The following is a 25532-nucleotide window of genomic DNA, read 5'->3' on the forward strand; positions in this document are numbered from 1 at the left end:
AGTCCAGGGTATATCCAGCCTCTCATGGAAGTCAGCTGGGATAGGCTCCAGCATACCTGTGACCCTCGTGAGGATAAGCGGTAGAAAATGAATGAATGAATGAACACAAAGTGCTTGGAATAGAACGGCACACAGTACTGTTTTCCTGTTAAAATGAAAGGACAAATACAATTAGACGGGAAAAGGTGGTCATTATTGACATTATTCCCAAGCGTCTGCGGGCCACATAAAAGGATGTGGCTGCCCACATCTGGCCCCCGGGTTTTGAGTTTGACACATGTGGTATAAAGACATGCAACTCTTTTTTGCAGCTTTTCAACTTTGATCAAATATTTCTTTCATATGCTCAGTAGTAGAATAATATGAATCGTATGCATGTGAAATAAGGCACCTTTCCTATTCTCTGATGTGTTTTTACACGGGAAAGATGCAACCGCTTCCTTTTGATGTACTGTAAGAGAGAATAAATGATTTGAATGGTAGATAAACAGTGTGGTGATGATGCAACATTTCATCTCCTCCAAACTATTTTTATGAAGAATCGCTTCTATTCGTTTGATGCAGTCGGTGATAAACATCATCCCGAAATGTTGGTTACTCTGCCTGTGTCAATGTCATTGCTTTTTCTACAATATACAATCAAGTTAGCGTAATATCACACATAGCGCTCGGGATGATGCAAGACACCACTGCAAACTACAATCAGCTATCATAAATATGTTACTTTTTATTGGCTGTCAACTCTTGTGTTGCATTTATGAGACTGTGCATGTGTGCAGAACGCAAAGGCTGGTCAATGTTTGCCCTGTTGTTCTAAGATGAACCATTGGACGAATCATTGCAGTGCCCTGGCAGCCTTGGCCAATGAAATGCTTTGCTGGGAGAAATAAAATTGTTGTTGTTTTTTTTGTTTTTTTTTATTCTAAACTTTCTTACCTATCTTTTTAGTGTTAAGTTGCTGTGTGGCGATTTTAGCATTCTTTGCAAGATGACACTGTGACTGTTCTATCGAGTAAGGACCTCTTGCAATTTCCAGTGGCAAGCTTGTCATGAGTTTTCTTGTAGCTCATGATTGGCTCCGGTCAAATAAACAGTTATCTGATCTTCACAGACTTCTGCATGCCACAATATGCCATTTTATGCAGTGGACTTATGACTTATGGTCCCGTGAAGCTGATGTACATCTATTTTCTCTTAAACACGGGGGTGTCTTATACACCGCATAATGCTGTCTAATATTTGTGCTCCACAGTGTCATACCTCACGCATGTTATGTTTATTCCAGGATGTCAACTTCAATATGTTGGACACCTCAGAAGGAGGCCTTTTAAAGAGTGTGGAACAGCTGCTCTCCGAGGTCTTCATCCCGACACTAGCCAAGATGAACCATGGTTGGGGAGAGCTGGCTAGTCCACAGGCCCAAGCAGTGAAACAGGACTTCATATCATCATTGGAACATTTTGTGTCTGTCCTGGCTGGTGCACAAGAGAGCCTGCGAGAGAAGGTGGGTTACAACAATGATGTGCGCCTTTAAAGACATTGTCTGTAAATGCAGTTCATGCGTCGTCCACAATTCATCTCAAGAAACGGCGGTCTGGCCCATGTCCAGGTTACTTTAAAGGAGTGCGACACATTTGACCTGCGGGTGCTGAAAGGCCCATCAGACTACATGACTGCCGCCAATAACACAGAGACCATCGAAAAGATAGAAGCCTGCATGAAAGTCTGGATTAAACAGATCGAACAGGTGATTATGGTTCCTTCATTTACAGTAAACATTTCATTTACAGTATGATACCTTCATTTACAGTAAACATCATTACATCTTCAGCTTCTTTTCGGCCAAATTCTACCCATTCAATAGCAATAAATACGATACATTTGTATATCTTTAAAACGACACATGTTCAGGTTTTAGCTGAGAGTGACCAGCTCAGAAAAGAAGGTGAGGATCTCGGCCCACGAGCAGAGCTGGACCACTGGAAGAAACGCATGTCCCGCTTCAACTACCTTCTGGATCAGCTCAAGAGCCCTGATGTGAAGGCAGTGCTGGGTGTTCTTTTGATGGCTAAATCTAAAATCATCAAGGTGAGATATCATCGCCAATGATATTTTAAAATGGCAAATTGCCATGTCATTTTTTTATAAGCTCCGCGATGGTTTGTTCTTTCTAGTTGTGGCGGGAACTGGACACCAAGATTACTGATTCAGCAAACGAGGCCAAGGACAACGTCAAGTATCTTTACAGCTTGGAGAAGTTTTGTGATCCTCTTTACAACAGTGACCCCGTAAGTATTTAGGAGTAACTTGACAGTTATGGAGATATATATGGAGATATACGGTACATTCTTGCTTGACAACAGGTATCCATGGTGGATGCCATCCCGGGTCTCATAAATGCCATCAGAATGATTCACAGAATCTCTCACTACTACAATACTTCTGAAAAGATTACATCACTCTTTGTCAAGGTAAGTGGCAGAAAACTAAACTGGTCCATGTCATGTTAAGGTACGCCGCAGCTCTAGTATACCGTAAAATACCATCCGGACCTTTGAACATTTTGTCCGTTATACTTGACAGGTAACCAACCAGATGATCACAGCCTGCAAAGCCTATATTACGAACAATGGAGCAAATTCCATTTGGGATCAACCACAACAAGTTGTAGAGGAAAAACTCCAAGCTGCCATTCGGCTAAACAAGGTAGTCCATGAAAGTAGCCTTGAGCAAAGTCTTGTACTTCCTGACGTTGCATATTACATCTTCCAGGCGTATCAGCAGTGTTTCCATAAGACCAAGGCCAAGCTGGAGCAAACTCCAACAGAAAGGCAGTTTGACTTCAGTGAGATGTACATTTTTGGGAAGTTTGACACCTTCAAGCGACGACTCCACAAGATCTTAGAAATGTTAGCCACCATTTCCACCTATTCGGCCCTACAGGACTCAAAGTTGGAGGGACTGGAGACGGTGGCCACCAGGTTTCAAGTAAGTGGCGATTTGCCAGAGCTTGTATTCAAAGTTCATATTGGTCTCATGTCAATCAAGATCCGCTGGCAGCCCCTCTGGGTCATGTGAACACGGTTTATGGGTGCTGCCAAATGTAGTTTTGACCCTCCAATTAAGCTTAGCTGATGTTTGCTCTCCGTCTCTACAACAACTGGATGTGACTTCATCGTCCTAATTATGGACAATCCAACATTTTTACGAACAAGCTTTATTGTCAAGGGTTAATGTTGCTTTTTTAATAAAATCTTTACACCTTTTCATTGATAAAATTTGATCTTTTTGTGCCTGTGCCGTCATGGATGAACAAGACAACAGAAATGCAAGCGAAATGGGAGGTAATGTTCAATTTACCGTATCTCACGGCTAATCCCAATTCTAAATGAATTAGGATTAGGCCATTGAGAATCCTGTTGTGGTTGTGGTTGAGCAATAACATTTTGGAGAGGTCTGATTGTTGTGGATTTTCTGTTTCTTTGTCAGGCGATCGTGTTGAACATGACGACTAAACCTTACAGTTTCCTTGACCAGAGAAGAACCGACTTTGATGTTGACTATGAGGAATTCTGCAAAAGCACCTCTGAACTTCACGTATGTTAAATGTGTATTCATTTCATGTATTTATTGAAATATGTATTTCTTTAATGCTGACTGACTTGCTCTCTTGTGTTCAAAGGAACAAATTCCTTGAGAGTTTGAAAGTAACTGTTTTTGTTTTTGCACATTCAGGAGCAGCTGAAGAGTTTTATGGCTGGCACCTTTGCCAAAATTCCAAACACAGAACAAGCACTTGACGTGTTGAAGAAGTTTGAACAGTAAGCCGCGGCCTTTCTGTTCTTCTGCCTTCTTTCACTGCCTGTAATTATCACAGGAGACGTGAATGTATACGTATGTTCAAGGTTCTGATTCTTTGGACAGTCATCATTCAAATCATCCATTACCGACATAAAAAGGGAAGCAAGCAAGTGTGCGAGATGATAGATTTATCTCATGTTTGGTGGTGTAGGAACACATATTATTATATTATTGTTATAAAATGATTAGAAGACAATTTGGCATAACATGAGACCTTTAAAAGACTCATGTATCCTGTTTTCTGTCAATAAACCAGATTGGGAATCCCCAACCTGGGAATTGAGGAGAAGTACCAGCTTGTTTTCCAAAACTTTGGCCGAGACATTGAAATGGTGTCCCGGCTTTACACGAAGCAGAAAGTTGATCCACCAATCGGCCGAGACTTGCCCCCAGTCTCCGGTCGGATCATGTGGGCTCGACAGCTGTACAGCAGGATCCAGGGCCCCATGGACCTCTTTCAAAAGGTTTACACGTCATCATTGTACTCAAAATGACCATAACATGTTAAAAATGGTTCATCTTCCAATGACTGCATATTTGTACAGCATACTGGAGTTCTTTCTACACCGGATGCCAAGAAGATAATCAGGAATTACAACAGAGTAGCGACGGTTCTGCTTGAGTACGAGATACTTCACCATCACAGCTGGATGAAAAAGGTAAAGAGGAGAGAAAAGATGATGTAAGACAGGCAATAAGTTTCTTCTAAGTCTGACTTTCATTGTCCAATAAGAGATTTAAATATGATGATATTTCTTGTACAGACGGAACAGCACAGCCAAAAGTCTATCAGTGCGTGCTGTGGTTCGCTACTGTCAATCATAGTACTTGGATATGGGAGTGGCAGCGGGCGAGGCAGGATCGGAACTGCACATTATAAACCTTGCAATTCTACTTGCACTCCGTGTTCCCAACTTCCTGGTGGCTCATGGGACCATGGGAACTCCAGTGCTTTTAGACCTAAAAATATTCAACTAATCAAATGCCAACTGCAATTTGAACATATATGATAAGTAGTAGCTACAATTGCCGTCATTATTTGAAGTTTTATCATTTTTACTTGTTTCAATTTGTGGAAAGAAATGCAACAGTTAAAAGCATCATGCTTTGGTCATGCATTTCATAATGTACAGTACTCACTTGGACTGAAAAGTCTGCACGTCCAGTCCTGCATTAAAACTAGTGACACCCGTACTCACCTCTGATATCCAGGTTGAGGACGCCAGGGCAGGCCTACAGGCTTCTTTGCTGTTCCGATCCCCGGAGACGGGAGAGTTGTTTGTGAACTTTGACCCAGAGATTCAAACTCAAATCAGAGAGGCAAACTGCATGCGGCGGATCAATTTAGAGATCCCAGCCTTTGCTGCTTTGCTGCAGCGACAGCAGGACACCCTGAAGATGAACTACAACAAGCTGCAGGTGGCAAACGACACGCACTCGCTCGCCATGAACAATCATTTCACCGAGAACGACATTTGACACATTCTGAGTGAATAAGACACTTTTGTATATTTTCCAGCTGATGTTGAGCGAGAACGCCAGAGTGCGAGCCAATATTCAGACTGCCTTTGAGCAATTGGCCATGCCACATGTAGCTAAGGTAAGATGCCGGGAACCAGTCCAGGGTGCACCCCGCCCGACACAAACATTTATTATAGCACCCTGGACCCTCAGAGCAATAAAGGGGTGTTTTTAAATGATCCCCCTGTTTTTAACGCAACTACAGTGTGAATCATTATTATTATTATCATTAACTTGACAGGTGGATGACGCAATACAGCCGGGGTTGACCTCCCTCAACTGGACATCAATGAACATAGACAAGTACCTGAGTAACATCGACAAAGCCTTAGGTAAGCAAAAGGGGGAACAAAACATCCTCCGGTGAGATCAATATCTCACTTGCTGAGACTCGAGTCATCCTGCAATTCAGCAGCGGCTCCATCTGATAACATTTACATTACGTTATCATCTCCAGCGTCTGCATTTTCATAGTGTGTGTTCCCTCATTCATAATTAATATACAGCCTGTATTCCACTCCACTACACATCCGTATTATATTACAGTCACTGTTTACAATTGATTGTTTATTTGCCTCCTCTTCCTCCGCTTTGCTTCGCCATGGTCGTCTCGGCCACGTCTGACTGCTTCCTCTCTCCTCCAGAGGATCTGGAGCTGTTGATGGACAGAGTGAACGACCTGGCAGAGTTCAGGATAGATGCAGTGTTGCAGGAGATGAGCACGTGCACATTATGCAGTCTCCCAGAAGACGAAGCAGTCAGCTGTGAGGACCTTGTGAGGACCACCAGGGTAAAGACATCCAGACTGTCAATAAAGACTATTCACACATTCATTATTTCACACTGTACCCGTGTTCGAGCCCATTAATAGCAAAGTGGTCTCATCAATGAAAGCATTTCTGGTTTGCGGATTCTAAGTCCATGATGCAATTTAGACGAGTGAGGAATTATAGCATTTCTACATTATAATAACTATGATTAATGTGTTTTTAAATGTGATCACTCAACAGTACAATGCTTAAATGATTAATAGTACATGTAATCACTGGAGACTCGTCAATACGCGGTGTATCACCTGCACCTGATTTATTGCAATTCATTTTTTATCTCGCTTCCGCAAGCTGTGTATTAAATAGAAAAGTAAACAATGGCTGAGTGACACTAATGAATACAGATGAATACTTGGTAGAGCTTTAAAGATCCAACAATAAGCTGCAATCCTCTTGTGCGTGTGGTGTTTGTGTGCATAGGATTTGTGTATCAAACAAGCCCAGAGTCTGCACACCAAGAGCTTGCAGGTGGAGGAAGCAGCTAATGACCTGATCAACATGCTGCTGGAGTTTGACAACAGTCAACGAGACGAGGCTGAGCGGCCGGAAGAAGAAAGCTGCTGTCAAAGCAACACGGAACAACACGTTGACAGCGAAGGTATCGCTGCTTCGTTCTGTCTCTTCATAAATTATGCAATATAAAACAATACAACACAATAACTAATAGGGTTAGGGTCAGGGTTCTTGTTGCATTGTACCCTATCTCTGCTACTATCGCTTTTGTAAGTCCACTGCCAGGAAGTGATGACTTTATTTTCATATTAAACACGTCATTGCATAATCGTGTGTATTGCAACAGAAGCTTGAAGTTGGGGTCATTGGTTGGTTACTGGTTCACACAGCACACATGTAGAACTGGTTGAGTTATGTAACAATGGATGTTTAGATGGTAGTTTGATGGTTGAAGGCCAGTTCATGTTCAGTAGAACTACAGCAGGTTCATGAAGGTGTTCTCTTTTACCTCAGGGGATAACGATGGTCTCTCAGACACACGCCTCCTGTCCAGAAACACCTTGCTTCCTCCTGCTAGCGTTGGTCCGTCTTCTCCCTCGGTGAGGAGGAAGAAGAGGAAGGACCTGATGGAAGTAATGGAGGAAGAAGCACAGGAGCTGCTGACATATTTCAACCACCGCAATGTAGATGCTTTGCTCAGACTGACACGGAACACCTTGGAGATGATGCGCAAGCGCATCCAAATCTCCCCGCTTGCACATTTCACAGGTAGGCTCGTATTACCAGTTGCTCCTTTGCCACACCTCCCATATTATCACCACCACTCTTCTGTTGTTCTTCAGGTGAAAATGACTCTCCCAGACGTGGGAGAAGCGACCATGGCCAGCAGGCCATTTTCAGAGTCAATGTGGCCCTCTCCATTCCAAACATCGTAGTCATTCCGAGCCTGGAGGATATTCAGCAGGCACTGAACCGGGCGGTGGACTCCGTGATCAGCGTCTGCAAGGGCGTTGGTCAATGGAGCGAGGAAAGGATCCCAAAGGTGTGATTGTAGATAGTTCATAAGGCCTTGAACACAAAAGTTGTATCCAATCATACAACGGTGAAGGTCACACAAAATGTGGTCTTGATGGCCAATGTTTTCACAACTGGCAATGTAAAAAGTGTAGAAGACCTGATAAAACAAGAACTACATCAGTTCTGTATAGTACAGTGAATTAATACTGCACACTGACTTCATTGCTATGGTATCCACCCTTCAGAACATGTATTTATGCTTGAAAATTCTTGAAAATTAACTTGAACATGCATACTTTTGGATTAATAACAGGCCATATTCAACCACAAAATGAATTTATGAATGAATATGTTTTGAAAAGCCATCATAGCCGCAACATTTGAAGGGTCGTGTGGTGAGGGACTCACTTTTGTCAGATTCTGTATTTGTTTTTGTTCTTTTGCAGAGAAAAATGAATGCAAGGCGAATAGCAGCATTAAAACCAGACACGTCTGAAAGTGAGTCAGAAGATGGAACAACAACATACAGAAGCTTGGCCGGTACTGCACAACAATTCCAACTATTATTTCATTGTGACATGAGTTCCGATGTCTAGACAAATACAAATGGCTAATCTGTACTTCATCTTCAGTCGTTTCTTCATTCGTCAGCCTGAACTGACCACAGCGTTTCATGCCGTACCTTCTAGATGGCAGCACCTCTGAGGTTTCAGCATATGCAAGTCAAGCTGTTCCCATCCAAGCCAGGAACTACTACAAGAATGTTTCTGAGAACAAGGAGATTGTCAAGCTGGTTTCCGTTCTCAGCACATCCATTCTTTCCACCAGAAAGGTATCCTTGGTTACATATCAAAGATTTTCTATCATTTTTTTAAATTTATGATTGACGTCTTTGCATGGTGGTGCAGGAAGTGATGCAAGCTCTGGACCGTTTCAGTAATTACCATCACATTTGGAGAAAGGACCGCAGTGACACGATGCAAAAGTACGATTCCTAGTACTGCTTCTAGTACTCAATGGCAGGAGAACTGCATTTTAGCAACAGTGTCTTAGGGATCTGATTTGTTTTTCCTAGGTTCGTCCACGGTAGTCCGTTGCTGTCAGAGTTTGAGAGCCAGATTCTCTACTATCGAGACCTACAGCTGGAAATAAACTCAGGGCCGGAGTGCATTGCTGTTGGATCCTTGGCTCTATTTACAGGTTAGAGAAGAAGAAGACGAAGACTTCATGCTTTTATACTGAGTAGTTTCAACCGTTTTATGCTTTTTTTTGGTACCAGAGGATCTGAAGATGTCTCTCACAGCTGAAACCAAAAACTGGATGGTGGACTACGGGCTGTACTGTAACAGGAAATATCGTTCCGAGATGGAGCAGATCTTCGCCTTTGTGAATGAAGTGGGAAAGAAACTCAACCGCCAGATTAAAGACCTTGACGACATTCGCATCGCCATGGCAGCATTCAAGGAGATCAGAGAGAACCAAATAGCCATTGACTTCCAGGTTGGCCCCATTGAGGTAAGGAGACCATTGGACTGCAGTCAACTATCCACAGACATGTCAATGAGAGGGGGACTTCAGTTTGCGTTCCAGTGATGTCGGAGTATTTCACGTGAAGGTTGCATGTGTGTTATTTAGATGAGAGTATGGAGGGAAGGAAGATAAGACTTTCAACTTTAATTCACTTTTATTTTGGGGCATTTTAACATTACAAGCGATAAAAAAAAACAACATAGTTGTGCTTTTTGTCTCTGCACAACGGTTCCCACAAAGCTGGAAGCAAAACATTATCTACACAATGAAGACTGATTGTTTAAAAGGTTGAATTTCTCTATGTAATGGATGTACATGTAAGTTTGCCCAATATTTTTCAGATGGAACTATTTTTCCGTCTTTGAAATTCCTCTTTTCTCTGCCCCACAGGAGTCCTATGCCATGCTTCACAAGTATGAGCTCTCAGTGGCCAAAGAAGAAGCTGACAAGGTCGACACGGTGCGCTACATGTGGGAGAAGCTCTTGTCCCGGAGCAACGAGGTGCAGAACGAACTGATTGCCCTGCAGCCCAAGTTCAGAGGAGAACTACTCACCAACATGCAGGTCTTCATGGAAGACTGTCAACAGTTTTACATGGACTACGATAAGGTGAATGGGGAAGTATCCATGCAAATACAACCGGATATTGTTATGTATACTAAAATGGAGGGATGCAAAATGTTTATTTTTCAAACCAATAGCTAATAGCTTTCTGACACCAATACACCCCATTCCAAAAACATGCTAGCTTCATTGGTGACTCCAAATTGTCCATAGGTATGAATGTGGGTGGGAATGGTTGGTCAGGACCCCTCCAGGGTGTACCCCGCCTCTCACCCAAATGTATGCACCCAAATGTGCCACATAACCAAATAGAATGGTTGCATTTCTTTTTCAATGTAGGGAGTGACACTGTCTGTGAGCGCGCATCATTTTGCAGTGTTTACATTGCCGTCCAAACGCTTCAGGAAGGGTTGACTGTAGGGACGGAGGCCCCGCTGCACCTTCACTCGTATTTTTTTGTGCCGTCTTCATAGACTTTCAAAACATTCAAAACTTTGTAGCATCATTTCCAGAAGATATTAACACTCAGCGTGTACTTTCTTCCTCCCCCCTCCAGGATGGTCCAATGGTCGTGGGGTTAGCTCCTCAGGATGCCAGCGATAGACTTATCATGTACCAGGTAAGATGGATTCCATTTACCATGAAGAAATACAGAAAACCGTCAATGACCGTTAACGAATAATTTATTTCCCCCATCTTCAGAATCGTTTCGATAACCTTTTCAGAAAGTACATCACCTACACAGGTGGCGAAGAGCTGTTTGGACTTCCTGTTACCCAGCATCCGCAGCTCTTAGAAATTAGGAAGCAGCTGTCTCTACTGCAGAAGCTGTACGGCCTCTACAACAACGTCATTGAAACTGTCAACGGGTACAATGACATCCTGTGGGCTGACTTGCACATTGAGAAAATCAATAATGATCTACTGGACTTTCAAACAAGGTGAGATAAGTCATTTACTGAACCATAGTCATTGGCGTGATCAACGTGATGACTTATAATAACCTTGTCAACGCCACGGACACGCCTTTAATGGGATGCAATGTCAAGAAGGAATTCAATTTGAGGAGTTTTTTGTGTACAAAATGTGCTGTTTGAGGCTCCGTGTGTCACTGACAATACACACCCTGCAAACAGTCATATTAATGTTTGTTTTGATTTTCATCTGCAGATGTCGCAAGCTCCCTCGAGCTCTCAAGGAGTGGGAAGCTTTCCTGGAGCTGAAGAAAATCATTGATGAATTCAATGAGTGCTGTCCCCTTTTGGAGCTCATGGCTAACAAAGCCATGATGATGCGCCACTGGAAGAGAATGACAGAGGTCAGTGGAAAAGTGTCATGTCATCACCATTAGACTTGCTAATGTTGACCATCTGGCTGGTTTCTGTCTGGTTTCTGGCTGGTCATGCGAGCAGGTGACAGGACATACCTTTGAGGTTGAGACCGATACCTTCAAACTGCGAAGCATCATGGAGGCTCCTCTTCTCAAGTACAGAGAGGAGATCGAGGTAAGGCTTGACTAGCCTCATCCAAAGTAGATGAATTCATAGAAAAAAGGGAAGCCGCTGCCTCCCGGGAAGGTGAGTGTATGCTTGGGATTCCCTCCACTTCCTCCTTATTTCCACAGGCCAAAGACACTCACCGTATGTTAGGTTAATTCAGTACAGCCTCAGGGAAGTAAATGTCATTGTGAATGGCCGTCTGTCTCTATGTGTCAGCCCCTTCAATGATGGCAAAGTCATCTGGGAAAAGTCCCAACCTCCACCTCCACACAGCAGTAAATGCTACTTGAGTTATACATATAAACCATGGGAGAAAAACATAGCTAATGTATTTATTTAAAGATATCAATGTGTTACAGACAGAATTCTTAATTAATCTCTGTGGGATTCCTCAGGGAAATCAGCATAAGTAGCTATTAATTTAGTATTTATTAATATTGGCATATTAAGTAGTGCATTTTGTATATTGTTTTTGTTATGTACATTTAATAAAGATATTTAGTACCATTTACTGTAGTAGGATGAATAGATGACATTTTGAAAAACAAAGTAAAACTTACTAAGTCGTTCATATGGTGAGGTCAGAGGCACTCCTGAGCGCCCTCAATCGGAACGCAGAACACAATGGGATGGTCCTCCAATCAGGACTGTTGTGGCTCTACATTTAACCAGCTACACATACTGAGAGGAGGTGGAGGGATGACATCTTTCCTCCAGCTGGACACATATGAGTATACACTCCCTCTACTGGTAGCAGTAGTAAGTACAATGACAGACACATACAACAGAGCACCGATAGGTCGTTCGAGTGGACCACAAGGACACAGAACACAAACGCTGTTGCAAAAACATGCAATAATGCACTTTTAAAAAATCAGTGAAATGTACCAAGGTAACACTGTATAACACAAAATTGGAAAAAGGAATCTGACATTACTGTATGATTTCATTGACGTGTTGGGTCGTCCATTGCAGGATATTTGCATCAGTGCGGTGAAAGAGCGGGATATTGAGCAGAAGCTCAAGCAAGTGATTGCGGAGTGGGACAACAAGACTTTTACATTCGCCAACTTTAAGACCCGTGGGGAGCTCTTACTGAGAGGAGACAGCACGTCAGAGATCATTTCCAGCATGGAGGACAGTCTCATGATTTTAGGATCTCTTATGAGTAACAGGTACGTCATGATCGACGGCTGTTAGAACGCCTAGTACGTCCAAAATCTCCAAAGCTGAAGACTGTGTTTTGCGTCCCAAAAACGATGAGTGCTTTCACTGTCCATTTTGTTGTACTCTACAATACCAGTATGGTTTCCCTCGGCCAGGTACAACACCCCATTTAAAGCCCAGATTCAGAAGTGGGTTCTGAATCTATCCAACACCACTGATATCATAGAAAACTGGATGACCGTGCAGAACCTTTGGATCTACCTGGAGGCAGTATTTGTGGGGGGAGACATAGCTAAACAGCTACCCAAGGTAGGGCATTCGATACTCAAATTCCAACAATAAACCTTCCGTGTAAGGGAATACGTGCAATATGCTCGCAATGACAAGCGTATTAGAAGTCCCATAATTGAAAGTCACATTGAATCCACACGGTATGAAAACCTTCTTTTAATTGCACGATGATAAAAATGATTTCTTCAACGTTTAGGAAGCAAAGCGTTTCTCCAACATTGACAAATCCTGGGTGAAGATCATGACACGAGCCCATGATATGCCCAACGTGATCCAGTCATGTGTTGGTGATGAGACAATGGGGCAATTGCTTCCTCACCTTCTTGAGCAACTGGAGATCTGCCAGAAATCTTTAACCGGGTAAGAACAATAGTCACAACTTTCAAACAATATTGGGATATTAAATATGTACATGTTTATATTGTATGATTCATTTGTGCTGACAGCTATTTGGAGAAGAAGCGTCTGCTGTTTCCTCGATTTTTCTTTGTTTCTGACCCTGCCCTACTGGAGATCTTGGGCCAGGCATCGGACTCCCACACCATACAAGCCCACCTTCTCAATGTCTTTGACAACATTAAATCCGTCCAATTCCATGACAAGGTACAATTTGGTAGCGCTCCTCGAAATATAACATTGACCCGAATATAAGATGATGTTTTTTTTCCCTAAACAAAAGACTGAAAAAGATGAGTGGTCTTACATTCAGGGTCTACAGATTTAGACGTGGAAATCAACAGGCGGCGCCAAACAGTTTCTACCGTAGCGAGTCAGAGCTTTTCTTCCTATCACCCACACACACCCGTGACTGGGCAAGTCATTAGGCAAGCTAAGAGGTCACTTTAAGATAATAGTGATCAATAAAGCAGAATCATCAAATTGGTTAATATGGTCTTCTTTTTGTCTAAAAAACATTGGTTCCAAAAAGCAGTGATCGTCTTATATTCAGGATTGTCTTATATTCAGGTCAATACGGTGGTTAGTTTGACTGATGTCACCTAGTACACCCTTGAACAAGAACTGTCAAGGGAATGACCCGCTTACAAAGAATTCATCAATCAAACGCCTGCAGATGTATGACCGCATCCTGGCCGTGTCATCCCGGGAGGGTGAAAAAATGGAGTTGGATCACCCAGTCACAGCAGAAGGGAATGTTGAGGTTTGGCTCAACGCCCTGCTGAAGGAATCCCAGAGGTCTTTGCACATGATCATCCGAATGGCTGTCCTGGCCATCCAGGATTCTGGTTTCCAGCTTATTGACTTTGTCAACTCCTTTCCTGCTCAGGTAGGTTGAACCAAAACACGTATATTTGAATGCATTCATTCTTGTCATTTGAACTCAAAATCTGGATGATATGATTGCAAAAAAGCCTTAAGATGTTATATATCTCCGAAGACTTATGATCAACTCTTAGACAAGAAATAGAGGCTGCCTTATTTTTGTAGTTCTTTAATTACTGTTTGTGTGACCAGATGGTTTAAATGTCAATTTCGGTGTTAAAAGTAATTTCAGTCTTCAGAAAGTCTTCTTCAGAATGTATGGACTTAGTCCATTCCATTCAGCTACTAACAAAAACTAACAAAAAAAAACAGAACTTGACCATCGCATGTTGGCGTTTCATTTAGGTGGGCCTGCTGGGTATCCAGATGATATGGACAAGGGACTCCGAGGAGGCCCTGTCTAATGCCCGACATGATCGTCGAATTATGGCAAAAACCAACCAAATCTTCTTAGACCTGCTCAACACTCTGATTGACATGACCACGAGGGACCTGAGTGCTGTGGAACGAACCAAATATGAAACTCTCATCACTATCCATGTACACCAGAGGGACATATTTGATGACCTGGTGAGTAGGAAATTGGAAAATGTAAGCAGGACACAATACTTTGGTCATATATTGAAGGACTACTGAAGCTCCCATTTTAGCCGGGGATTATATCCAATAAGAGTCTTTGGTGTTTGTGTTCAAACACGCTCTGTACAAAGGTGAAGGCTGTCAGTGTACTGTACAGTGTACTACAAAGAGTATCTTATAAAAACTCATTCTTTTTAGATGTAATGAAAAGCTGCCTAATGGGCACATTAATTACTGAGTTTAACAGGAAGTGCATTATGTACTTTACTCATTTTTTACTTCTTTTCTCATCCTTGTTAGTTCTCTTCAGTTCGGTCTTCTTTGACTGTTGTTTTTCCCGACTCATCCTAATAATCATCCCTCGACTGCTGCCGCTGTTCACTGTAATCCATTAAGTCGTTTTAATTATCTCCTTGTTTTTCACCCTCTCTTTGCCGTCTCCTTAAAGTCATTTTGGCTTCTAACCTCCTCTCTTTCATCTCACCTTCATCCCATTTTGTCAATGTTAGTATCATGTCCACCAACCCTCCCACCCGCGTTTTTCACCTCTCCCTTCCCTTTTCTCACCATCCTTACTCTGCCGTCATCCAGTGCCGACTGCACGTCAAAAGCCCTGGAGACTTTGAGTGGTTGAAGCAATGTCGTTTCTACTTCAACGAGGACACGGACAAAATGATCATCAGCATCACAGACGTGGGCTTCATCTACCAGAATGAATTTTTGGGCTGCACCGAACGGCTTGTCATCACACCATTGACTGACAGGTGAAGTCACATTTGAAATGTCAATTTTCAAAAAATATACAGTATCACTTGATTTGATCAGCCTACACGTATACAACCAGTTATGAATTCCATCATTTTGATCCAAAGTGGGATTCAAAATAAAATTAATCATCATCATAACCCAATTTGTATGAAAAGTGGCCACACAGTTAAAACATTGAATGTTTATGGCATTAAAAAAGCAGGCCACCATTTGTGTAATACGGTTTGACACGAGGTTGGGGTCAATCTGGAGATAGATGCAAATCAGAAAATGGGACTTCATGTCTATCACCAGGCAGCCCGTCACACCTTGATGGGACCGTACCTCATTTACGGCGCGGTCAGGCAGTGTGCGTGACAGGGATTCATGCCCCTGCCAGGCATCCACACAGGAGGAAAATACAAAAGATGAGGAACGGCCAGACGAGCGGATGGCAATGAGAAGTGACACAGGCAGGGAGGGAGCTACTTGTAGCAAGCTGGCCTCTTGCCCTCGGATGCCAAAAGAGATTTTATTTCCTCAGACTTCTTTCTGTGCCAGAAAAATTGGATTTGTTGTCATCATTTTCTCCACTCTGTACTACTATCTGTCCTTCACCTCCCTCACTCAGTGCCTGAGGTTGGAAAAAGAGAAAACTCAGAAGTGGAAAACAGAAAGGACAGTGATGGGTTTTTCCTTCAGATTTGTTCTAAAGGACGTACAAATGAGTTGTGTAATCTGAGAGACTAGATTTAGATTTCCCCAAAGAGACCAAGGTTAGTCTGTTCTGTGATGATGCTAACTGCTAATTTTCCATTCGACATGACATCACATGGACGGAATGGAATGTTCTATTCAAGGAAGCAAAATTGCAATTGTTAATAATCGTTTCTGTGTCTTCATCTACCTGCCAGGTGCTACATCACCCTTGCCCAGGCTCTCTGTATGAGTATGGGTGGGGCCCCTGCGGGTCCTGCAGGAACAGGTAAGACAGGGTGAATATGAGTATACGTACCTGTGATGTGACCAAAGTCTCTCTCTCCCAAAGTCAGCTGGTTGATTGAATTAATAGAAGAACAATGACCTTAGTTGTGCAGATCTTATGGATCATATCTGATATGATAATACAAATTCATGATTTTGATGTTGTTCTTTGGTTTTAGGTAAAACAGAGACCACTAAAGACATGGGTCGCTGTCTAGGAAAGTACGTGGTGGTCTTTAACTGTTCTGACCAGATGGACTTCAGAGGTCTGGGAAGAATATTCAAGGGTAAGAGTCAATGGAATTAGGGGTGTGTTTGCTAGCACAGTGGACCCTCAAAATCCACGCAAACGCAAACTAGTGCATGGGCGCCATAGGCAACCGATGATGTTAGCTTGTCTCCCCAATTGATTTCAACGTAACCCATGAATGGCTTTTGTCTGCCTTGCAGGTCTGGCTCAGTCTGGTTCGTGGGGCTGCTTTGACGAATTCAACCGCATTGACCTTCCCGTCCTGTCAGTGGCAGCACAGCAGATTTCAATAGTGCTCACCTGTAAGAAAGAACGACGGAAAAATTTTGTCTTTACTGATGGAGAAAATGTGGAGATGAATCCGGAATTTGGCATCTTTCTAACAATGGTCAGTGTCCACGTTTACTTTTATGTTAATAACACCTGATAGCCCTGCTATACCTGGGGTCCCTTTTAGATGGGAAAAACTGTATACAAGCACAAGTCCAAATTTTCCATTGATATTTCCATTATTGTTGTTGACTTGAATGTTGTATGAAAATAACAGTAGTTGTTGTGATTTGAACTTATGTACAGTACCTTTTTCATACTTGTATCATCAGAACCCGGGCTATGCAGGACGACAAGAACTTCCAGAGAACTTGAAGATCAACTTTCGCTCCGTGGCGATGATGGTTCCTGACCGTCAAATCATCATCAGAGTCAAGCTCGCCAGCTGTGGCTTCATAGACAACATGGAGCTGGCTCGCAAGTTCTTCACTCTCTACAAGCTCTGTGAAGAGCAACTTTCCAAGCAGGTAAACGCCCGAGACGCCTGGGATCGGAAATCTCCTGCAATTAGATTTGGTCTTTGACATGTTTCATGATATTACACAAGGGCTAAGATTTCAAGAGCGGCTGTGAATAATGAAGACTGATTGCAAATGAGCTCCACACCTTTAACCTTACATTGCAATTATAAGGTGCTAATTATTTTCATGGAGGCGTGGCTAGAATGTCTGCCTCGCAGCAAAGTGGCTCTGAGATTGAATCAGGTCTTGGTCTCTCTCAGCGGTCATGTAGCAATCTTGCCCAGAGATGTTGATATGAGTGTGAATGGTTGTTGGTCCTGTGATTGACTGGCAACCGGTCCAGGTCCAAATAACCTGAAAGAGGTCTCAGTTCACTGGGGACTCTGAACAGAATTAACAGCAGATGTAATGGGACACACACCAAAAAGTTCAACTTTTGTCTTTTGCAGATAACCTGCTTATTGAAACCATTTTCTCGTATTTGTTATCCAATCTCATGGGAAGAACAAGGCATAGAAGAGTACGAAAGTACTGCAGTGTGTAAGAAACTGTTAAATTTACCTTCTTGACTTATCCAGGTTCACTATGACTTTGGTTTACGGAACATCCTGTCAGTGCTGCGAACCCTGGGAGCTGCCAAACGAGCCAACCCCAGCGACACCGAGTCCACCATTGTCATGAGGGTTCTGAGAGACATGAACCTCTCAAAACTGGTGAGTCTCAGATACAAAACTGATTCATCCTCCTTGTGTGTTTCTTCAACCGAGCTGTACTTTGATAGATCGATGAAGATGAGCCACTCTTCTTGAGCTTGATAGAAGACCTCTTCCCAGGCATCCACCTTGATAAAGCAGGCTACCCTGAACTCGAGGCCGCCATTGACAAACAGGTTTGAACCAGCTGAAATCAAGAATCTTTTGTGTTTTCATTCACGCAAAGCTTATTAAATCCTACCCCTCCATCTGGTACTTTTACAAGATTAAGATATATCTTTATTCGTCCCTCAGTGGGGAAATTTGTAAAATCAGTTTACAATCAGTAACTGTTACATTTGTTCACTTCCTGCTTTCCCAATATAGTTTAATTTTAAATTTTTTAAAATTTTTTAATTTTTTGTCACGTACCGAAGTACGAGGTGATCTAGGAAAGATAGTAGAACAGAGGTGTCCAAAGTGTGGACTGGGGGCCCATTAGCAACCCACAGTTGTTTTTTCATGGCCAGCAGCACATTTTAAAAGTATCATTTCACATGCGCTAATTTCATATGAATAACATCATAATGAGAAAAAAAGAAAAAAGGGAACAATTATTGTAATTTTGAGCAGTTGTTATTTTATTTTAGAGTCACCCTCTTCCCTTTATCTGAGGTACAGTGTGAAAACCACTGTCATGGAAATGTAGCACACACAGCGAACGCCGTCTTTTGCAAATGTGAATAGGTTTACTCCTTCTATTAAGTGTTCCATCAAAATCATACAACAAGCGGGCGTAGTACCCAAAAATTCTACAACAACAACAACAAAATGCACCACAGCAACGTATTCCATGGGCAGTTCCAAGAGGGATAGACTAGTTTCAGTGACAAAGATGTAAAAAAGGATGAATATGTCAACATTTGAGCACAGGACATGTTTTGTAAAAAGGTATTGTTTCAGAAGAGTTAATATGGAGGAGAAATGCCATAAATTACTGCGCTCCTGTGTGTTTTAATCGTATACAGTAGAGCCCCAGTTTTTGCAGGAGTTCCATTCCACGCCAACCAGAGAATGGCGAAAATACATGAGTAATTGATGCACCCATCAAAATGTCTATTTTTAACACAGAGCTCGCAGCTTCCTCTCCAAACCCTCCTGCTCGCTTGACGTTGACAGTCTCCTCTGATTTGAAACACTATTTTCAATTAAAACGGCTGTTGTAATTATTAGATTAGATTCAGGTCCGGAACCGTCTCTCTTTTTAATTGTCATTGTTCATTGGCAATGGAAGCTAACAAGCATCCAGTACATTTAATCACACTTCTATTACAAAATGTTGCTCCCCCCACTACATGTTGTTAACACAAGTAAGGGTATACACACACAAAAGGTAGACAATGAAAGGCTGGACAACATTTACCGTAAATGCAGTACAATTTTTCCAGACACGCCATCGTCTAGACTGAGCTCCAACCACTTCAATATTTGACAGTTTAGCCAGGAAATGATCAATCACTGTTGTCATTCAGGTTGAAGATGCAGGTCTGATCTGCCACCCTCCCTGGAAACTGAAGATCATCCAGTTATTTGAGACTCAGAGGGTCCGACATGGCATGATGGCGCTGGGGCCCAGCGGTGCAGGAAAGACGACTTGTATCCACACGCTGATGAAAGCCATGACAGGTGGAAATCGAACTTGTTTCTGAAATATGCACTTGTGGTCAACTATGAGTAGCTTCTATTTGAACGTGTTTGATTTGAAACTAACATATGAAAATATGGTCTCCGCCTCCTCTGTCAGAGTGTGGTCAGCCTCACAGAGAGATGCGAATGAACCCAAAAGCCATCACTGCACCTCAGATGTTTGGTCGACTGGATGTGGCGACAAACGACTGGACCGATGGCGTCTTCTCAACACTTTGGAGGAAAACTCTGAAGGCAAAGAAAGGTCAGGAATTCTGTTACTTTAGCACATTGATAAAATTATGAATACAAATTTCATTGGCAAAATACTGTTCCAGCCTATCATGGAAATATTGTATGAAATTGTGCAATACAAAAATAATACAATTTAAATCAAAAAAATTTTGTTTTGTTTTTATTTGATACGTAGGGATATTTATGAGCCTGCCAGCGAAGCACAGCAGCCCATCTTACTATTTATCATGATCATATCTTACTCTGCTTTGCCATGTAAAGAACCCCTACATGTTACATCACTGGAGACGTCTTGATGATGGATGGTGTCCCATTTATACTGGGCAACATTTTGGTGACATAATTGACAACGAGTACAAACTACTTTAAGTATTTTGGCAAATCCCACTCAGATTTTTCTATTTGTTTGCTTTGAGTGTCATCTTTGAGCATTTTTTAAGGAATACTAGAGTCGGTTTGGGTGACGCTAATCTAATCAGAATTAGAATCATCTTTATTGTCATTGTGTTGCATACAGTGAAACGTGAGTGCAAATCCACGGTGCATTTTGTAGAAAGTAAAAATAAGAACAAGTAAAAGATTAAAAATAAAACAAGGAATAACAATATAAATATAAAAGTGGCAGGTGCTGTTCAGAATAAGTGTAAATATTTGTACATCAAAAACAATAACCTGGATGGAAAGTACCAGAGACCCGTTTATGGAATGGCATCATGATTCAGATACCACTGGTACTTCTTAAATCGGTTATTTATTTTGTTTATTTTAATAAACATACTGAAAAACAAACTGAAAAACAAACTGCCAGTATTTACCAAATTATTGTTAATTTAGAGAAGGGAGGGAATTAATTGACTTTTTCCTTATTGTCACCCCACATTCAAATGGTTTGATGCTATGTATGTATCAGATATCATATATGATACCTTCATATATGACTGACTTGTGTTGCACAGGAAGATAAGTAGTTAGCGGTTGTTTTCATGGGAGCAAAGAGACCATGACTTCACAAGCACATCTCTTCTACTTAGGAAGGAAACATGAAAGAGTTCCCCGGAGAGCTTCGAACCGATTCCTCCCATGATTCATTGGGGTCCTTGTTAATCAAGGGGAACTTTGCGGAAAGGGGTAATGTTATGTTGCTGAGACGTCGAAGCACCCAGAGACGTCCTCGCACTCATAGCTCATCATCACACCAAAAGTTGTTTTATCTTCCCGTGGTGATCATTAAAGATGCATGCATACAGTTGTGTGAATTTACAGCACATGTCTCGGCTTTTATGCGTGGCCTTTTTATGTGTGGCGTGCTGCTCACCACACAAGATGACTGCGGGTCACGCTTGCATAGCGACTGCAGCTCCTGAGACTTTTTAGGTGTGTTTACGAACTTAGCCTCAGAAATGACAAGTGTGTTGCCGTCAATTTCTAAGCACAAAAAGTATTCACCACAGCTCATTGAATCGATTGATGCATTGCATTGACCAAAGCAAATATTTTGTGTTCCATCAGGAGAGCACATTTGGATTGTCCTGGATGGACCGGTTGATGCGATCTGGATAGAGAACCTTAATTCAGTTCTGGACGACAACAAAACGCTGACCTTGGCAAACGGAGACCGTATTCCCATGGCTCCCAACTGCAAGGTGGTGTTTGAGCCACATAACATTGACAATGCCTCTCCAGCCACCGTCTCACGTAATGGCATGGTTTTCATGAGCTCTTCTGTGCTCAACTGGAGCCCCATTTTGGAGGTAAGTCGAGGGAATACGCAGATTTTGTTTGTTTGAATTGTTGGACTTTCGTGTTGAATGTTACGTTATGTCCAGGGTTGGTTGAAGAAACGTTCCCCCCAGGAGGCAGTGGTGCTCAGAGGCCTCTTCTCCGCTTCCTTTCCTGAACTGTACCGCTTCTGTGTACAGTCCCTGGAGTTTAAGATGGACCTGCTTGAGGCCTTTGTCATCATGCAGTGCATCAACATGCTGCAGGGACTCATTCCACCCAAGGTAAAATTGAGATTTCTCTCATTTTTGGGATCTGTGGCGGGCAGTACGTTTGGTACCTGGTCCTTTTCTGGAGGCTTAGCCAGACAGTATTTTTCTCAGCCCAGGGGTCAGCAACCCACGGCACCCCACATGTGGCTCTTCAGCCTATTTGTTGTGGCTTCCTTTGCAATGCTCAAGTATTTTTTTAACACCCGAATATTTCTGTGAGACCCTGAATGAATCCTGGCCAGTTCTGACTAATGATTGGATGAGCTCAAGGACTGGAGGGGAAGTGGTTTGGCTGCCTGCTTTGGTTGGGATGTTGCAGGTCTTCCCCCAACGTGGTAAACTAACCATGAACATAAGAACATTTGTGCTAACACAACACATGTTGGCTGGTCAACCACTAGCATCGAATGCTAAAGTAGGCAATCTGGAGTCACAATGCAATTATACCGTCATTAACAATCTGCACATGGTTTTAAACCCATGCACATGGTTTCATGATTACTTCACAGGAACAGTCTGGCGACCTATCTCAAGAGCACTTGGAGCGCCTTTATGTCTTTGCTCTGATGTGGAGCGCAGGAGCTGTTCTTGAACTGGATAATCGAAAGAAAATGGAGATGTGGCTGAGAGGAAATGGCGCTATCCACCTAAACTTACCAGACATCTGTCCGGACAGCGAGGACACCATGTTCGACTACCACGTCACCGCAGATGGTAGGTGATAAAACAAAGGCTGATGAAATGAGACCAATTGGCAGCATTGTTCCTGTCATGCTTTTGCTTGTCACATTTTCCAAGTTACATATTGAGATAAGGAGATATTCCCTCTGTTTGAGGACACTTTCTTTTCACAAAATCCATTGATTTTCCGTGGGGCTCCAATGTATGTGCATTCATTTCCCACCAGGTCAATGGGTCCACTGGAGCACGAGAGTGGAGGAATATATTTACCCCTTGGAAATAACGCCGGAGTACAGCTCCATCTTGGTACCCAACGTGGACAATGTTCGAACAGACTTCCTGATACAAACCATCGCCCAGCAGGGAAAGGTGATTTAACAAAGACGACAATATACGTTATACAATATATATCGTAAAAAGGGGTTATAAGGGATGGCCGGGTAATAAGGGACAATTTTGGGGAAAATGTTTCAAATGTAATTCTGCCTTTTCATGTTAAACAGGAAGCTGCTTTGTGTTGTTTTTTTCAAAGAACCATATATTCTTGAACAAATCAAGACAGATCAAGTGAGAGACAGGCTTAGTGGGAGGAGGAAATGTCAATAATCAGCCACTGCACTGCTTATGCTGTTATCACTGTCCCTTTCGTAGGATCCCTTCACATATTCATGTTCTGTATCATTTATGATGATCGCCGCATTTCAGCAGCTTGGACCGAGCATGCACCCGATGTCCATGTCTCCACTGTGCCGATTAGGATGTCACTTTCACTTTTACACGCTGTCGCCAGACGAGTCCGCCTCACTGCCTTGGGAGTCATACTAGACAGAAATCTTAAATCGTAACTAAAAAGAACATAGGTGATGCTGTCCTTCCTCTCAGTGTAAGGACGGAACTCCATCTTTCATACCAAACTCAGCCAAGCATGCTTTTATTGACCTTACTTCATGCACTGGAGTACAAGAGAAAATTGTAAGGAAGATGTAAAAATTGAGGGTCTAACCTAACCCTGACTGATTACTTTCATAAGGTGTGTCTCAATACTTTTGTCCATAATATACTGCATGTTACTATAGACTGATAGACTGAAGTGAAATTGGACCTTAATGGAGTCAATGAAGTATGGAATCCATAATGCCACACATCTTTTAGTCTTAAGAGTACCTTTCATTTCTTCTCTAAATTTAAAAACTTTATAAATTACCGACGAGACCCATCTTGGACACACTTGGCTGGTTTCTGCTCTGATAAAAGACCTGAAATAGTTCAATATTATATAATAATAATATAATATAATAATGGTCAGTATTTTCCATAAAAGTCCATTAAATATACCACTACATGGAACTCATAAAGGGTCTAGCATGCTTGAATTAGTCTCTTTAACAACGCTAGAAGGGCCTGCCTAGTTAGTTCCAGTTAGTTTGTTCTAAAGACTGTCGGGAGAACCTCACGAAATATATTCTGCCTTTATTTTCCTGATAAATTGAAGCTGTAGTTAAGTTTTGCTGTGAAAGAAAAAATAACCCCACACTTCTTGTTTTTCAGGCCGTTTTGCTGATCGGAGAGCAAGGAACAGCCAAAACAGTCATGATTAAGGGTTACATGTCAAAGCTTCATGCTGAGACCCACATGGGCAAAAGTCTTAATTTTTCCTCTGCCACCACACCACTCATGTTCCAGGTGAAGTCCAAGCATCCATCTTCTCCGCCATCCATTCATTGGATATTCGGCTGGAAACCAGTGTCTTAGTCGTAATGCTTCAGGCTCAACCAGTCTGTGGCCTTAAAATGAACAAGTTAGATTTAAGATGGTTCGTCTGTCACGGATGAGAATGCTCAGTCATATTGATCAGCGTGCAGCCTGATTAACGATGTGCAGGCTGGAGGTGGGGCCCGTGTCTTTGTACATGGTTTAGCAGCATATTGATCAGGCTGTCATGATGGATTATGTCCCAGAGCGTATCTCGGGAGAATTTGCTCTCTGGCTTTTTGTCTACCACATTTCTTGTTGTCTTGTTTCCTCCGAAATATGTCTCAAAATTCAGCTTTTTCTTTTTAGAGAACTGTTGAGAGTTATGTGGATAAGAGGATGGGCAGCACCTACGGACCCCCAGCCGGGAAAAAAATGTCAATCTTCATTGATGATATTAACATGCCTGTCATCAACGAGTGGGGAGATCAGGTTTGAAAAAAAGCCCAAAACAGTAACATAGTAACATTATCCCACTGAACGCATCACAATGCTTATCATTTTGGCTTCAGGTGACAAATGAGATTGTCCGACAACTGATGGAACAGAATGGATTCTTCAATCTAGAAAAGCCAGGCGAGTTCACCGGTATCATAGACGTCCAGTTCCTGGCAGCGATGATCCATCCAGGAGGAGGTCGTAATGACATCCCCCAAAGGCTGAAAAGACAGTTTGCCATCTTTAACTGCACCCTACCTTCTAACTCCTCCATTGACAAGATCTTTGGTGAGAACAAAAAGCCCCAGTACGATTTAAAGCCTGTTGGCGTGGTGATGGTAGTGTTGGTCACCTCGATATGTTTATCCAGGTGTAATTGGTGAAGGCTACTTCTGTGCACGCCGCTGTTTTGTTGATGAGGTTCGAAGCGCCGTGACCTTTCTGGTGTCCATGACTCGCCATCTTTGGCAGCTAACCAAGGTTAAGATGCTTCCGACTCCGGCCAAGTTCCATTACATCTTCAACCTCAGGGATCTGTCCAGGGTGTGGCAAGGCATGCTAAATACCAGCGCCGAGGTGGTCAACTCCACACAGGTGAGGGATTTATGGTGTAAGTTGGTGTAAGAAAATCAGTTTACCACCAAACGCAGCAATACGAGTGAACCAGAATAG

The 25532-nt window shown here is 42.5% G+C and overlaps 1 protein-coding gene across 1 annotated transcript in view; it reads left to right on the forward strand.

The window, feature by feature from the left end:
• The window catches only part of dnah5 (dynein, axonemal, heavy chain 5), a 62902-nt gene that overhangs the window by 1024 nt on the left and 36346 nt on the right, over window positions 1-25532 (forward strand). Inside the window, exons 4-55 of the mRNA XM_078790944.1 lie at window positions 1286-1504; window positions 1610-1747; window positions 1912-2088; window positions 2175-2288; window positions 2364-2471; window positions 2584-2706; window positions 2773-2988; window positions 3318-3344; window positions 3490-3597; window positions 3736-3821; window positions 4118-4325; window positions 4407-4520; window positions 5074-5280; window positions 5381-5461; window positions 5624-5714; window positions 6027-6172; window positions 6633-6810; window positions 7179-7433; window positions 7508-7707; window positions 8129-8222; window positions 8372-8514; window positions 8591-8667; window positions 8758-8882; window positions 8962-9197; window positions 9603-9821; window positions 10333-10395; window positions 10479-10717; window positions 10947-11094; window positions 11189-11281; window positions 12251-12450; window positions 12598-12751; window positions 12930-13093; window positions 13180-13336; window positions 13806-14018; window positions 14360-14584; window positions 15185-15357; window positions 16255-16325; window positions 16504-16611; window positions 16775-16962; window positions 17177-17371; window positions 17944-18078; window positions 18147-18254; window positions 19590-19743; window positions 19862-20008; window positions 21508-21749; window positions 21825-22001; window positions 22499-22703; window positions 22897-23039; window positions 24219-24353; window positions 24732-24854; window positions 24935-25148; window positions 25231-25454. Of these exons, the coding sequence (XP_078647070.1) occupies window positions 1286-1504; window positions 1610-1747; window positions 1912-2088; window positions 2175-2288; window positions 2364-2471; window positions 2584-2706; window positions 2773-2988; window positions 3318-3344; window positions 3490-3597; window positions 3736-3821; window positions 4118-4325; window positions 4407-4520; window positions 5074-5280; window positions 5381-5461; window positions 5624-5714; window positions 6027-6172; window positions 6633-6810; window positions 7179-7433; window positions 7508-7707; window positions 8129-8222; window positions 8372-8514; window positions 8591-8667; window positions 8758-8882; window positions 8962-9197; window positions 9603-9821; window positions 10333-10395; window positions 10479-10717; window positions 10947-11094; window positions 11189-11281; window positions 12251-12450; window positions 12598-12751; window positions 12930-13093; window positions 13180-13336; window positions 13806-14018; window positions 14360-14584; window positions 15185-15357; window positions 16255-16325; window positions 16504-16611; window positions 16775-16962; window positions 17177-17371; window positions 17944-18078; window positions 18147-18254; window positions 19590-19743; window positions 19862-20008; window positions 21508-21749; window positions 21825-22001; window positions 22499-22703; window positions 22897-23039; window positions 24219-24353; window positions 24732-24854; window positions 24935-25148; window positions 25231-25454 (8088 nt within the window). The remainder of the gene's footprint in view (window positions 1-1285; window positions 1505-1609; window positions 1748-1911; window positions 2089-2174; window positions 2289-2363; window positions 2472-2583; window positions 2707-2772; window positions 2989-3317; window positions 3345-3489; window positions 3598-3735; window positions 3822-4117; window positions 4326-4406; window positions 4521-5073; window positions 5281-5380; window positions 5462-5623; window positions 5715-6026; window positions 6173-6632; window positions 6811-7178; window positions 7434-7507; window positions 7708-8128; window positions 8223-8371; window positions 8515-8590; window positions 8668-8757; window positions 8883-8961; window positions 9198-9602; window positions 9822-10332; window positions 10396-10478; window positions 10718-10946; window positions 11095-11188; window positions 11282-12250; window positions 12451-12597; window positions 12752-12929; window positions 13094-13179; window positions 13337-13805; window positions 14019-14359; window positions 14585-15184; window positions 15358-16254; window positions 16326-16503; window positions 16612-16774; window positions 16963-17176; window positions 17372-17943; window positions 18079-18146; window positions 18255-19589; window positions 19744-19861; window positions 20009-21507; window positions 21750-21824; window positions 22002-22498; window positions 22704-22896; window positions 23040-24218; window positions 24354-24731; window positions 24855-24934; window positions 25149-25230; window positions 25455-25532) is intronic.

The sequence above is a fragment of the Doryrhamphus excisus genome, linkage group LG5 (genome assembly GCF_037039965.1).
Source record: "Doryrhamphus excisus strain RoL-2023G ecotype Guam linkage group LG5, RoL_Dexc_Guam_v1.1, whole genome shotgun sequence".
Lineage (NCBI taxonomy): Eukaryota > Metazoa > Chordata > Actinopteri > Syngnathiformes > Syngnathidae > Doryrhamphus > Doryrhamphus excisus.